At 44.8% G+C, this 12,502-nt stretch overlaps 1 protein-coding gene across 3 annotated transcripts in view; it reads left to right on the top strand.

Moving 5' to 3' along the window:
- Positions 1 to 12,502, top strand: part of GAB3 (GRB2 associated binding protein 3) — an 86,072-nt gene that overhangs the window by 67,962 nt on the left and 5,608 nt on the right. For all 3 annotated transcript variants that reach the window (XM_035101952.3, XM_035101950.3, XM_088664620.1), the window contains 3 exons: positions 294 to 549; positions 1,930 to 2,011; positions 7,920 to 8,022. In XM_035101952.3, coding sequence (XP_034957843.1) covers positions 294 to 549; positions 1,930 to 2,011; positions 7,920 to 8,022 — 441 coding nt within the window. The remainder of the gene's footprint in view (positions 1 to 293; positions 550 to 1,929; positions 2,012 to 7,919; positions 8,023 to 12,502) is intronic.

Below are 12,502 nucleotides of genomic sequence, written 5' to 3'. Positions count from 1 at the left end.
TTTTTCAGGCTTGAAAAATTATTAGGGTGGAATTTAGCTCAGAGCTAAATGGGGTATGCACACAGGAAATGGGGTCTTTTCATGATGGCCATTCAAGAGAGGCCTGGAAGGTTGTATTTAGCTCCCGGGCTCCTCACTCCTGATGCAGGATTCCAAGTTAGTCAGGAGACTGAACCTGATAGAATCCTGGGCTAAGGGGAGAGTGCATGGATAGGTCCAATGTTTGGCACCTGATTTCTGATTTGGCACCTTCTGTTAACCAACTTTCCCTTTCCCTGTGCTTATTTCTGAAGCCAAGTCGTTTTAGCCCTCTCTACTCCTGCACATCAAATAGTTCCGAGGACAGTTACGTGCCAATGCATCCCAGCATCTCCCCACCCGTCCCAGGATCTGACTGCACACCTGATGGCTACATTCCCATGAGTCCAGGCTCAGCTACGTTCATCCGCTCTGCAGCCAGCATAGAAAAAATCTCCAGCCCTCTGCCCGAGCTCCCTACAGACCTGGAACCACCTCCAGTGAACCGGGATCTCAAGCCTCGCCAAAAATGTAAGCTTGTCTTTCCACAAGCTGTTTTTCGAGCACCTCTATGTGTTTTTCTTGGGAATTTCGGGAGTTGATTTGATGGGTCCAGCAAATGGTTATCGGGGACAATGAACAAGAGGAGCTAAGAGATTTCTAGTCCAGGACAAATTCAGCCTAGGGGCATGTCCTGAATACAGTGGCTAGGTCTGCAAGCTCCCATTTTAGTTTTCCACAGGGCCTTCACTGGCACTCTTGCTTCCAATTCTGCCATCAAGTAAGCCAGTGGTGGGCAACCTCTGGCCCACAGGCCGAATTAGGCCTGCCGGGCCTTTCCATTGGGTTTGTGAAGCTTTTTCAGCCAAACCGCACCCACATTTCTATTCTCAGAAGTCACTCAAGAAGTATGTGTCTTTGGGACTGCAGTCTTAGTAGCGGAGTTGGAAAGCCAGGAGGTTGGTCTGGCTTTCCAGAGGAACTAAACTAGTATTGGAACTGTACAAAATCTGGCCTGCGGGAGTGCAGGCCAGAACAATGTTTTAAAAAAATATGCAGAGGTAGATGAGATGGTTGAGGAAAAGGCCCAGAGGCAGGAGATGTGGTTGTGGGTGGGCTGTTGGTGAGGTTGCAGATGGGAAGAGATGGAGGGGCTTCATTGCTACTTTGTGGAACAAGATGCTCAGACTAAGGAACCAAGCCTAGAGCCAACCAGGTCCCCATTGGTCACCTCAAATCACCAGACCTGAGATTGCAGTACCTTCCCTTACCATTAAACAGTTGGCGCTGTTACCCAGGAAAGATCAGACCAGTAACTCCTGCAGCCTGTGAGCTACCTTGGAGTAGCAAGAATATTTATTTTATTGCATTTATATCCCACCTTATATCCCACCTTTTCTTTGAAGGAGAAAATAGTTCTCGCCCTCCTTAATCCCTACAACAACCCTGTGGGGTAGGTTAGTCTTAGTGGCAGTGATTGATCACCCAGTGAGCTTACTGGCAAGTGGGGATTTGAACCCTGGCCTCCAAGGTCCTGGTCCAACCATCTATCCACTACACCACTGTGGCTCTCTAAAGAAATTAAGGAAGCTCTGCTACGTGAGTCCACAGTATGAACCACCTGGTGTCATAAACTTCCTTTCTTGGAACTGCTTCCATCCTGTTAAGCAGGCATCCCCAAACTTCGGCCCTCCAGATGTTTTGGACTACAATTCCCATCTTCCCCAACCACTGGTCCTGTTAGCTAGGGATCATGGGAGTTGTAGGCCAAAACATCCGGAGGGCCGCAGTTTGGGAGTGCCTGCTGTTAAGTAGCCAGCTACCCAGACAGCAGAGTTTACAGCCAGATCTGTCCCTATTCTTGGCCAGCTCTGTGGCAGTAAGAAGTCTTCTCTCTCTTTAAATCTTCAGTCCGACCACCTCCGCTGGACCTGCGAAACCTTTCCACCATCCGAGAACATGCTGCCTTAACCAGGACGTGGACTGTGCCTTAGTAAGTGGGTGTGAAACCTGACCCAACAAACTGTTTTAGGTGATTGGTCTTGGCAGATGGTTGGGGGAACTATTAAAATCGTACCCCTGGATCTTAGTGTGTGGGGCGTTTACCTAGTATCTTGCTGAGCTGTATGGTTCATGAATGAACAACTTACTGCTCTTTCGCCAACCAGGCCTCACACATACACTCATGCCTAATACACACATCACAAAGCAGAGGTAAGTGTCAAAATAAGTACACACAGAATACGTTTTTTAATTATAATGTTATAATACCAAGTCAAAGGGCATATAGGGTTTTTCACACTTTTTTCTGGTGGCATAGTTGCTCCCTTCGGTTTTCTGTTTTTTTGTTGCATACTGCCATACGACATTGTTATTATTCAGCTACTATTTCAGAATAATGTACTAAAAAAGAAAAGAAAACATTTTTTCTTCTGCCACATCATATCTGACATTCATTAAGTTTTGGCCTTGAGGCCAGAAAGGACATCACCACACCTGATTTATACCCAAACAGCGTTAATATAATTCACTTAAGCTATGGTTTTACTTGCAGATAAGGAGAGCAAGTTTAAACTGCCAATGTTTATATGACTTTTATATTTCTAACATACTGCCTCCACAAACATCCATAATATAACAAACACAGCATGTATTATTTGCAACTAAATAGAGTAAGTATACAATCCTGCAGCATAAATTCCACCTAGGCTAGATCTAGACGCATCAAAGAAGCATTTCAGTTAAACGAGTTGCAAATTTTGTATGAGAAATTGGGTTGGCAAAAATGGAACTCCACAGCGCCATCTGGTGTCACAGTGTTAGAATGCATAACAACAACAACAACAACAACAACAACAACAACAACAACAACAACAACAACAACAATTTATTATTTGTATCCCACCCATCTGGCTGAGTCTCCCCAGCCACTCTGGGCAGCTCCCAATCAAGTATTAAAATGGTACAGCATTAAATATTAAAAGCTTCCCTAAACAGGGCTGCCTTCAGATGTCCTTTAAAAATAGGATAGCTGCTCATTTCCTTGACATTTGATGGAAGAACATTCCACAGGGCGGGTGCCACTACTGAGAAGGCATCTAAAGCACTGCTTCTTTACCAATGCAGCTGAGTCCCTAGTCTGTGTGCCTGTTGCACACATCTGCTTAGGGCAGCAACTCAAACAATCATTTCTGTTTCTAAACCTGTGTAAGGCACAGGTATAAGATAATTCACTTGAAGATAAACTTTCTAGAAAGAAAGGATGATAGAGTTGGGAAGAAAGGTGTTTCCCTGTGACATGGAAAGTAATTTGCATGCTGTTTAGTGGACAGACACCAAATATTCATGATGTACACAGCAACATATTAAATATATGGCCTATTGTGTCATTATAATGATCAACCTCAAGTCAGAAACTACCTATTTTTGCTCTTGGTTCATAGAATGTTTTTTGAATAGAGCATTTTTTGCATAGAAAAGCAGACTATGTTTGATGAAGGACCATGATTATGTGTGTAAATTTTAATATGTTTGTATTACATTCAGATAACATTTTAAATCAGGTTTGTTTAAGGCTTAGAGGAACTTGATATTTAAAATCTATATAGATTCTTAAAATCTATTTTATAATTTCAGTTTTTAGAAAAATCAATCCTTCTTGCTCTGAAAATTTGCACTTTTTGCATTTTATGCTAAGGATAGCAAAATAAAAAATAAATAGGAAGCTGACTTGACTATTGCTTGAAGATGACATTTCTAAGATCAAGTGCAGTATAGCTGTGAATGTTGAACAAACATCAGCCCAAAGCAAACATCATTTGATACACTTATTCAGTTGCACTGTTTCTGTGAGTTATGGGCAAATAAATTGTGTTTTACATGTAGTGTTGATCTAACCTTGTTTAGTTTTAATGATGTTTCTTTTAAACATTAGCATTCCTTACAGGAAAATTATTTATATATTGTCTCATTCCACAGGGAGTCTGTAAGCAAAGTTTCTAAACAAACTTTCAATACAAATTCTGTGGTTCTCATCCCTGCCTTTAAATTCTGTGGATCTCATCCCTGCCTTTTAAGAAGACAAGAAAATGTTTTTTTCCCCTCCCAAAATTAAATTGGCTTCAATTAAACACAGAGATTTGCATCTTTCTTGCTTTAAGACAGCACATGTCTCTGCAAGCTCATGGTGATCTTGGGAGCAGCTATAACCAACACAGTGCCCTCCAGATAATGTTGCACTGCAGCTCCCTTCACCCTGGACCTTTGGCCATGCTGACTTAGACTAAAGGGAGTTTGAATACAACAAAATTGGGAGAGGGCCATAGCTCAGTTTTAGAGCATCTACTTTGCATGCAGAAGGTCTCTGTTTCAAAACCTGGAAGCTCCAGGTAGGACTAGGACAGAATCCTGTCCGTCAGTGTACTGTAGACAGTATTGAACTAGATCAGGCATCCCCAAACTGCGGCCCTCCAGATGTTTTGGCCTACAACTCCCATGATCCCTAGCTAACAGGACCAATGGTCGGGGAAGATGGGAATATTAGTCCAAAACATCTGGAGGGCCGAAGTTTGGGGATGCCTGAACTAGATGGACCAACAGTCAAATTTGGTATAAGGTAGTTTCCTATATTCTTAATATCTGGTGATTACTACATTGGCCTATCCCTGCCTTGAGGGGTTCCTGCCTTTCTCCTGGCACCCCGTGGAGTTTCTTTAGTAAACCAGATTAGGTGGATATGTAGTTATTCTATCTTCACATCTGTTCTGCTCCAAGTGATGACTCCAACAGAAAGAGCATTCTTGCTAAAGTAGGGGGATAATGGAAAAAGAGGTCAGGTTCCTGCAAGTAGGGTTAGTTGAGACAATGCAAGATTGGGATGTATGGCTCCATGTGAAACTCCAGCTAGAGCAGGGGTCCCCAGACGTACCCACCGGAGGGCGGGGGAGTGCGCGCGCAGTGGGCCGGAGGGTGGGGGAGTGTGCTCCAGTGCGCATGCGCATACCCATTTACTGGCGCGGTGGCGCGCTTGCAGGCCGGAAAAATCACCGGAAATTGTTTGTGCGCATGCGTATGGGCCTCCCCCGACCCAGAAGTGCACCTCCCCGACCCGGAAGTGCACCGGAAATGACCTCTTCTGGGTCGGGAGAGGCCCATACGCATGCACAGAAATGATTTTCAGCGATTTTTTTCAGATCTGGAAGTGCGCCGCAGCGCGCCGCAAGAGCGGCAGCGGGCGGTGGGGGTCGTCGCGGGCCGGATTGGGAGGCCAATTGGGCCGCATCCGGCCCACGGGCCATAGTCTGGGGACCCCTGAGCTAGAGCAAATTGTATTAGAGCGTGCAAAGAGGTCAGGCCAGAGTTCAACATTCTGTTCTTACAGGATGTTATGGGAAGCCCACAAGCAGGACCTGAATGCAACAGCAGTAACCGGCATCCATTGTGAATGTTGCTTCAGCAACAGATAACTCTTAACTGAGTATTTAAGCGAAGGTTTATCTCAGCCAGGGTGGTTAGCTCTGCCCACAATGGGAGAGGCCTATATAGTAAAAGAGGCCTTGCTTGTTTCAGCAGCCATTTGAGAATTTTGTTTGCAGCTATAGAGTTAATTCAGTATATTTCAATATTGTTGGAAGAAGCAGTGAGCTTGTTACCTGTTCCTTCCACTTCTTCTCCCCAACCTTACATACATACATACATTACATACATACATACATACATACATACATACATACATACATATGTAAAGGGACCCCTGACCATTAGGTCCAGTCATGACCAACTCTGGGGTTGCGGTGCTCATCTCGCGTTATTGGCCAACGGAGCTGGCGTACAGCTTCCAGGTCATGTGACCAGCATGACAAAGCCGCTTCTGGCGAACCAGAGCAGCACACGGAAACACTGTTTACCTTCCTGCTGTAGCAGTACCTATTTATCTACTTGCACTTTGACGTGCTTTCGAACTGCTGGGTTGGCAGGAGCTGGGATCGAACAAGGGGAGCTCAACCTGCCGCAGGAATTCGAACCACCGACCTTCTGAGCAGCAAGCCCTAGGTTCTGTGGTTTAACCCACAGCGCCACCCACGTACGTACATACATACATACATGTATGTACATACATACATACACATAAAGTGTGTGTGTGTGTGTGTGTGTGTGTAAAACACAGGAATATATATTTATATCAGTATTAACTCAGCCTAAATTTCTCGGACATTAGCTTTCTGAGAAATGTTCTGCTTTCATACCATGGGGCAAAATACAGGGGAAAGAAGCAATATCAGGAACATAATTATAGACGAACAGAACGTGGGAGGGGAAAGCGTTAAGAATCCCCTCCCCTCTGCTATACCTGTGCTCCAACTGATTCTTCATGGCACCTGCTTTTCAATTAAAAAATCAAGTCCCCCATAGACTTTTTACCATCTCCTTTTGGGATGTTCAGCCTTCTCCAACCTGTTACCATCCAGAAATGTTGGGCTACAGTTCTCATCATCTCTGACCATTGGCTGTTCATGCAAGTGCTGATGGGAGTTGTAGTCCAGAATGTCTGGAGGGCTGGTCTAGTTTACCCTGAGATGGCTCCAGTTCTGCTTGTGAGTATGCACCATCTCTCTTCACCCCTTCTTTCTTGACCACAGTAGCTAGTTGTGGATGGTGTCACATCATACTGATATTGTAACATCATATCCACTGCTCCTCAGTACCTACTACTGGTCTACCACAGTTCTATTAGCCTTTCCTCTTAGAGGAGGGGTAACCAGTGTGGTGCCCTTCAGGTGTTTTTGTAATACAAAGTCCATCACCTCCAGCCACCGTGGTCAATTGTTAGGGATGATGGGAGCTGTAGTTCAGCAGCATCACACATCTTAGAAATTTCAGAGGGGCTCAGGCTACTGGTTGTGTGTGAATGTTGTAGTCCAAACTAGGAAAGCGTTGTTGTTGTTTCTATACTGTTATTTCTGTCTGAGGATGAGAGGGCAGTTTGCAATATAAAAGCACAAAAATATACACCATAATATTAACAATAATACCACACCCACCCAGTTTAAAAGGCCATAGCTTGTTTAATGAAAGGCATAGGAGAAGAGGAATGTTTTTGTTGGATGCCTAAAGATACGTAAGAAAGCACTACATTTGCAGAGTTGAAGATCTGTGCTAGAGCCCTGAACTAGCTTTGTAAGATGCTTCCATTTGCATTTACCTGATAAAACCAGGGGGTGCTTGCCCCTGAAGTTGGTAAAAAGATGGACAGTGAAGAAAAGGATAAAGTTCATTGAACACTGGAAATATCTAGCTGGCCAGCTTTCCTCTTAAGATGATGTATTGAGAACTTGTGGTTGGTTTGAAAAACATTACACAAACATATCTGGCAATGGATTTGGCAGCATTTTTTTTTTTTACTTTGTAAGAGGATTGAGTAGCAGACATTCCCATGTTCAATTAACATATCTTTTTTTGCAGATGATTCATGGTGGTTGCAGTTCCTCTGCATATAGTTGCAGTAGCTCATTAATTTGTTCCTGCCTGCAAAAGTGTTGCTAGCCTTACAGCAAGACAAGTGCTTAGGCCTGTGATGTGATGGACATTTGCCTCTTTTTATGCTCCTTCCTTGACCATTCTTTGATAGCTGCAGCTTCCCCCTAATGCCATGGCAGCCATTTTTACTGTCAGATTCGATTGCAGAAATGACTAATTTCCCAAGAGGACACTGATGAGATTGTAACCTCCTTTGTTAGCTAACTTAACCTCTGTAGTGTTACTGGGTTTTGGGCGGGCTTATTCCTCACACTGGGCAACGTCAGGTTTTGGCTTGGTTTCAGAGCATCTGTGAAAACTCTTCTTTGACTTCTCTTTTGTTTGTGTTTTGCGTTTCCCCCACCCTCCCCCTCCTCCTGCACTAGCAATCGAACAAGCTTTATCTCTCCAGAAAGAGACTGCATTAATTCAGCGAGAGTATTTGCCAGTTCAGTTTCCGGAGAGGAAGAAGAAAGTTACATTCAAATGGTAATCATTTTCATGCAACTCTCCTTTGACAAATCATGTGAGCGGAAAGGCTCAGAGAAGTCAAATTTTTCAGCCAAACATGTGGCAGGGGCTCCCCTTTGCCCTACTGAAATTTAGTGCAGGCACACAAGGGCCAATTGACGCATTGATAAGGGAAGCCTTTTTCCCATTCCTACAGATCTCTGTTGTTCCCACAAGTGTTGGTGGCACATCTCCAAGCAATCTCAAACATACACATGGTGATTTGCTGGAGGCAGAGAGAGAACCTCAATTTTTTTCTCTACCATTTTCAGACAAGAGCCTTTATGGAACCCCTTAAGAGCGCACAAAACTCCAGGGAGATATATTGGGGAAAGATTATAGCTTGATGGTTGAGGTAGCATTTTATGTACAAAAAAACCCCATGTCTTATTCCTGTATTCCCAGCTAGGGCTGGAAAAGAGATGCTACCTGAAACCCTGGAAAGTCATTGCCAGTAAGTGTAGATAACCTTTCCCCAACCTGGTGCCACCCAGATTATTTGGACTACGGCTCCTGCATGGCTAATCGTAAAGTATGGTGGGAGCTGTAGTCTGACTAGCGGACCAGGTCGGGGAAGAGTGGTGCAGACAATACTAAACTAGATAGATCAGTGGTCTGTCTCTGTATATGGTATGTTCTGAGCCCAAACACTACAAGGAAGGATTGTAGCACAGTAATAAAAGTAACAGCTTTACATGCAGCTTTACATTCAGTCCTTAGCATCTCCAAGCAGGGTTGGGAAAGACTGTACCAGAAACCCTGTAAAGCCACTGCCATTGAGGGCAAAATGGGTAGCTAATGTAATGCCCTCCAGATGTTGCTGGACTACAACTCCCATTATCCCTGACAATTGACCATGCTGGCTGTGGCTGATGGGAGTTGCATCCTGACAGTATCTGGAGGACAGCACATTGGCTACCCTTAATGTAGGAAACCCTGAACTACAAGGGCCAGTGATCTGACTCTGTATAAGGCAGCTTCCTATGTTCCTAACATTTCGTTGTTTTTTGCATTGCACAAGGTTAGCCTTCCCCAGCCTAGCACCCTCCAGATGTTTGCAGGGGGCATACCTCCTAGCAGAACCCCATAATCCAAAACTTCTGGGGAGCACCAGGTTGACCAAGACTGCCGTCTGTTTCCCTTGAACAACAGAGGCTGCATTAAATGGCCTGGTGAGAGCAGGGGACGAGAAGGATTGGGGGCCATAGAGATGTTGAAAAAATATGGCAGCTGCCTCTCTTGCTAAAGCATGATCAAGGTTGTAGTGCAGGGGTGGATAACCTTTTTCGCCCAATGGGCCAGTTCTTTCATTCCCACCTGCACAAGACACCTGTGACAAGTGGATGGAACCACCCACCTGTCAAAGTTGGCCATTGGGGGTGGTGGGAGGTAGTGACTAAGCAGGATTGAACAATTTGTGCATCAGCTGATGGGTTGAGGGCTCAGTCCTTGCTTCTGTGGGAATGTTCAGGAATGTGGATGAGGAGATATTGTTTAATATATCCTATCCCCGCTTGCGCTAGCAAGCACAAAACTTTAGCAGAGTAAAACATTCCCCTTTTTCAAAATACACAGCAGAAGAACGTTTGCGCAGGCTTGATTTAAGCCACTAAAATAAAGTGTATTTTCCTGGTATTTCCCCTTTTTCCCTCTTAAAAGAAAAGACACAACACAATGCTCTTAAAAGTATAAAAGATGTTTACTTACAAGCATCTCGAGGTACAGCACACTCAAGAGGTAGACTTGCTTAGTTAAAAGGTAATATATACATTGTGAAGTTCACTTATAAGAAGTGAGACTCCATCTCATCTCTCTCTCTAGGCTGGAGGCCTTGAGGGAGAGACTCACTAAGATGTGTGTAGTCCAAGAGGTCTGGTCCAAGAGAGGGAAAATGGCTGTTTCCTTCAGGATTTATCTGCCACTTCCTCAACTCATTTGCATGTGAAGGAAGAGGAAACTACGCTTAGTCATATCCTCCTCCTCAGTCCTCCAAGTGGACTATCTAGGGATTGTTGTGACTTGACTGCACTTAACCCTTTGCATCCCACAAACCCCTTCTCAGGCAATTCACAACATACACAAAAACATACATAAATAACTTTAATCAACCACCCAAGAGTCCCAGCTTGCCACGAAGATCCTGGAACTTCTCTCTTGGCAGGGGCTTTGTTAGGACATCTGCAGTCATCTGGTCAGTGTTGCAGTAACACATTTCAACAAGTCCATCCTCGATCACCTGGCGTATGTAGTGGTACCTGACCCCAATGTGTTTGGTGCGTGCAAGGAACTTTTCACTTTGTGTCAGCTTCATACTGCTCTGATTGTCCTCCATCAAGCTGACAGGTCCCGTTCTTGGCACGCCAAAGTCCTTCAGGAGCTGATCCAGCCAGGGGATCTCTCTGCAAGCTTCCGAAGCCGCAATGTACTCAGATTCTGTGGACGATAAAGCTACACATTTCTGTTTATAGCTGCCCCATGCAATAGCTCCGTCCCCATACATAAAAACATAGCCACTTGTGGATTTATAATCCTTATTGTCCCCAGCCCAATCCGCATCAGTGTACCCAAGCAGTTTAGGGTCTCTGACAGCTGGCAGTTTTAATTTACAGTCCATGGTTCCCTTTAGATAACGAACAACCCTCTTAACTCCAGCCCAATCATGCTCAGTGGGACAACTTACTTTCCTACTTAGGATCCCCACTGCACTTGCCAGGTCAGGTCTGCATGTGGTAACCAAATACAAAAGTTTGCCAATCGCTGACCTGTATTGCGTGTTGTTTGGCAGCAACTTCGAACCTTGTTGATTCTTCAAGAAGTCTGTGGCCATCGGTGTCGCAACTGGGTGTGCGTCCTGCATCTGCATGCTTTCAATCAGTTCAGTTATCTTTTGCCTTTGGCTGAGTAAGAACGATCCATCCTCTTCTCTCTCAACTTGAATTCCCAAGTAGTATTTCACTTTTCCAAGTTCCTTGACCTCTACTTCCCTGTTGAGGTGTTTGACTATGTCTTTATAGTCTTTCTCATTTGACGTAGAAATTAAAAGGTCGTCAACAAAGGCTAAAATGTACGAAAACTGTCCATTCCTTTGTTTGGTGTACAAGCACTTATCAGCAGTCCCTTGCTTGTACCCAAGCTGCACCAGCATTTCATGGAGTTTCTGGTTCCAAGCCCTCGCTGCTTGCTTCAAACCATAAAGTCCTTTCTGCAGCTTGCACACTAGATGTGCCTCATTTGGTTTAATGAAACCTTTGGGCTGCTTCATATAAATCTGCTCAGAAATTTCGCCGTGAAGAAAGGCTGTCGCAATGTCAATATGGTAAACTGACATTTGCTTAGATGCTGCAATACTTAAAAGTAGTCTGACACTGCTGTATCGAACTGTCGGTGCAAACACTTGATCGTAATCCTCTCCATACTTCTGGGAAAAACCTTGTGCCACAAGCCTAGCTTTGTAGCGTTGCACCTCCCCTTCTGAACCCTTTTTAACCTTGAACACCCATTTACTTCCAATTGCTTCCTTACCAGGAGGTAGTTCTGTGAGTGTCCAGGTCCTGTTCCGATGAAGTGCATCTATCTCCTCCTGAGCAGCTTTCCTCCAGAGACTGGCTTCATCTGGTGGCATCCTCTCTATCTCTTCCCATTTGGAAGGTTCCTGTGGAGACGCCGACCTTGTAAGGTAGGACAGCCGTAATGGTGGAACACCTCTGTTGGTTCTGGATGAGCGTCTGACCTCTGGTCTTTCGACCGCATCAGCTTCCTCATCCTCCTCCAGCAGTGGCATATCCCCATACAGCTGCTCGTCATCATCTTCGTCTCTGGTGCTGCCAGGGGCCTGGACCTCCACGTCTTCTCGGGTGTCACCTATAGGGGGTGCTACGACACTAGAAGTTGGATTAGTACTTTGTATTGGTTCAAAAGGAAAAATCACAAATTCCTCATCCTGTGGCTCCTTGGAACAATCAATGGCAGTGTCCTTTGTATCAACTTTGCCTTGCTCATCGAAGTAAATTACATGCTGCGAACTTGTCTTGCCAGTTTGCGGATCCAAGACTCTATATCCTTTTCCTCCAGAAGCGTACCCAACTAGGATCCCTGCCTTCGCTCTGGAATCAAGTTTGTGTCTGTGCTCCTTGGGCACATGATAGTAGCACAAACTTCCAAATACACGTATATGTGACAAATTTGGGGCTTTTCCATGCCAAAGTTCAAATGGTGTGCGCTCTGCGCCTTTTGTGGGCAGTCTGTTCTGAAGATAGACTGAGCAACGAGCCGCTTCACCCCACAGCCTGTGTGACAAGTTAGCTTCCTTTAGCATGCACCTTGTCATTTCCAAAATGGATCTAAATTTCCTCTCTGCAATTGAGTTTTGTTGGGGTGTGTAGGCAACTGTGGTCACGTGTGATATGCCTTCTCTAGCCATGACGGCCTGCATCTCATGTGAACAAAATTCCCCACCATT

Source organism: Zootoca vivipara, chromosome Z2, assembly GCF_965207765.1.
Source record: "Zootoca vivipara chromosome Z2, rZooViv2.hap1.1, whole genome shotgun sequence".
Classification (NCBI taxonomy): domain Eukaryota; kingdom Metazoa; phylum Chordata; class Lepidosauria; order Squamata; family Lacertidae; genus Zootoca; species Zootoca vivipara.
The sequence above is the reverse complement of the archived record's forward strand: the minus strand, read 5'-3'. Positions and strand labels throughout refer to the sequence as shown.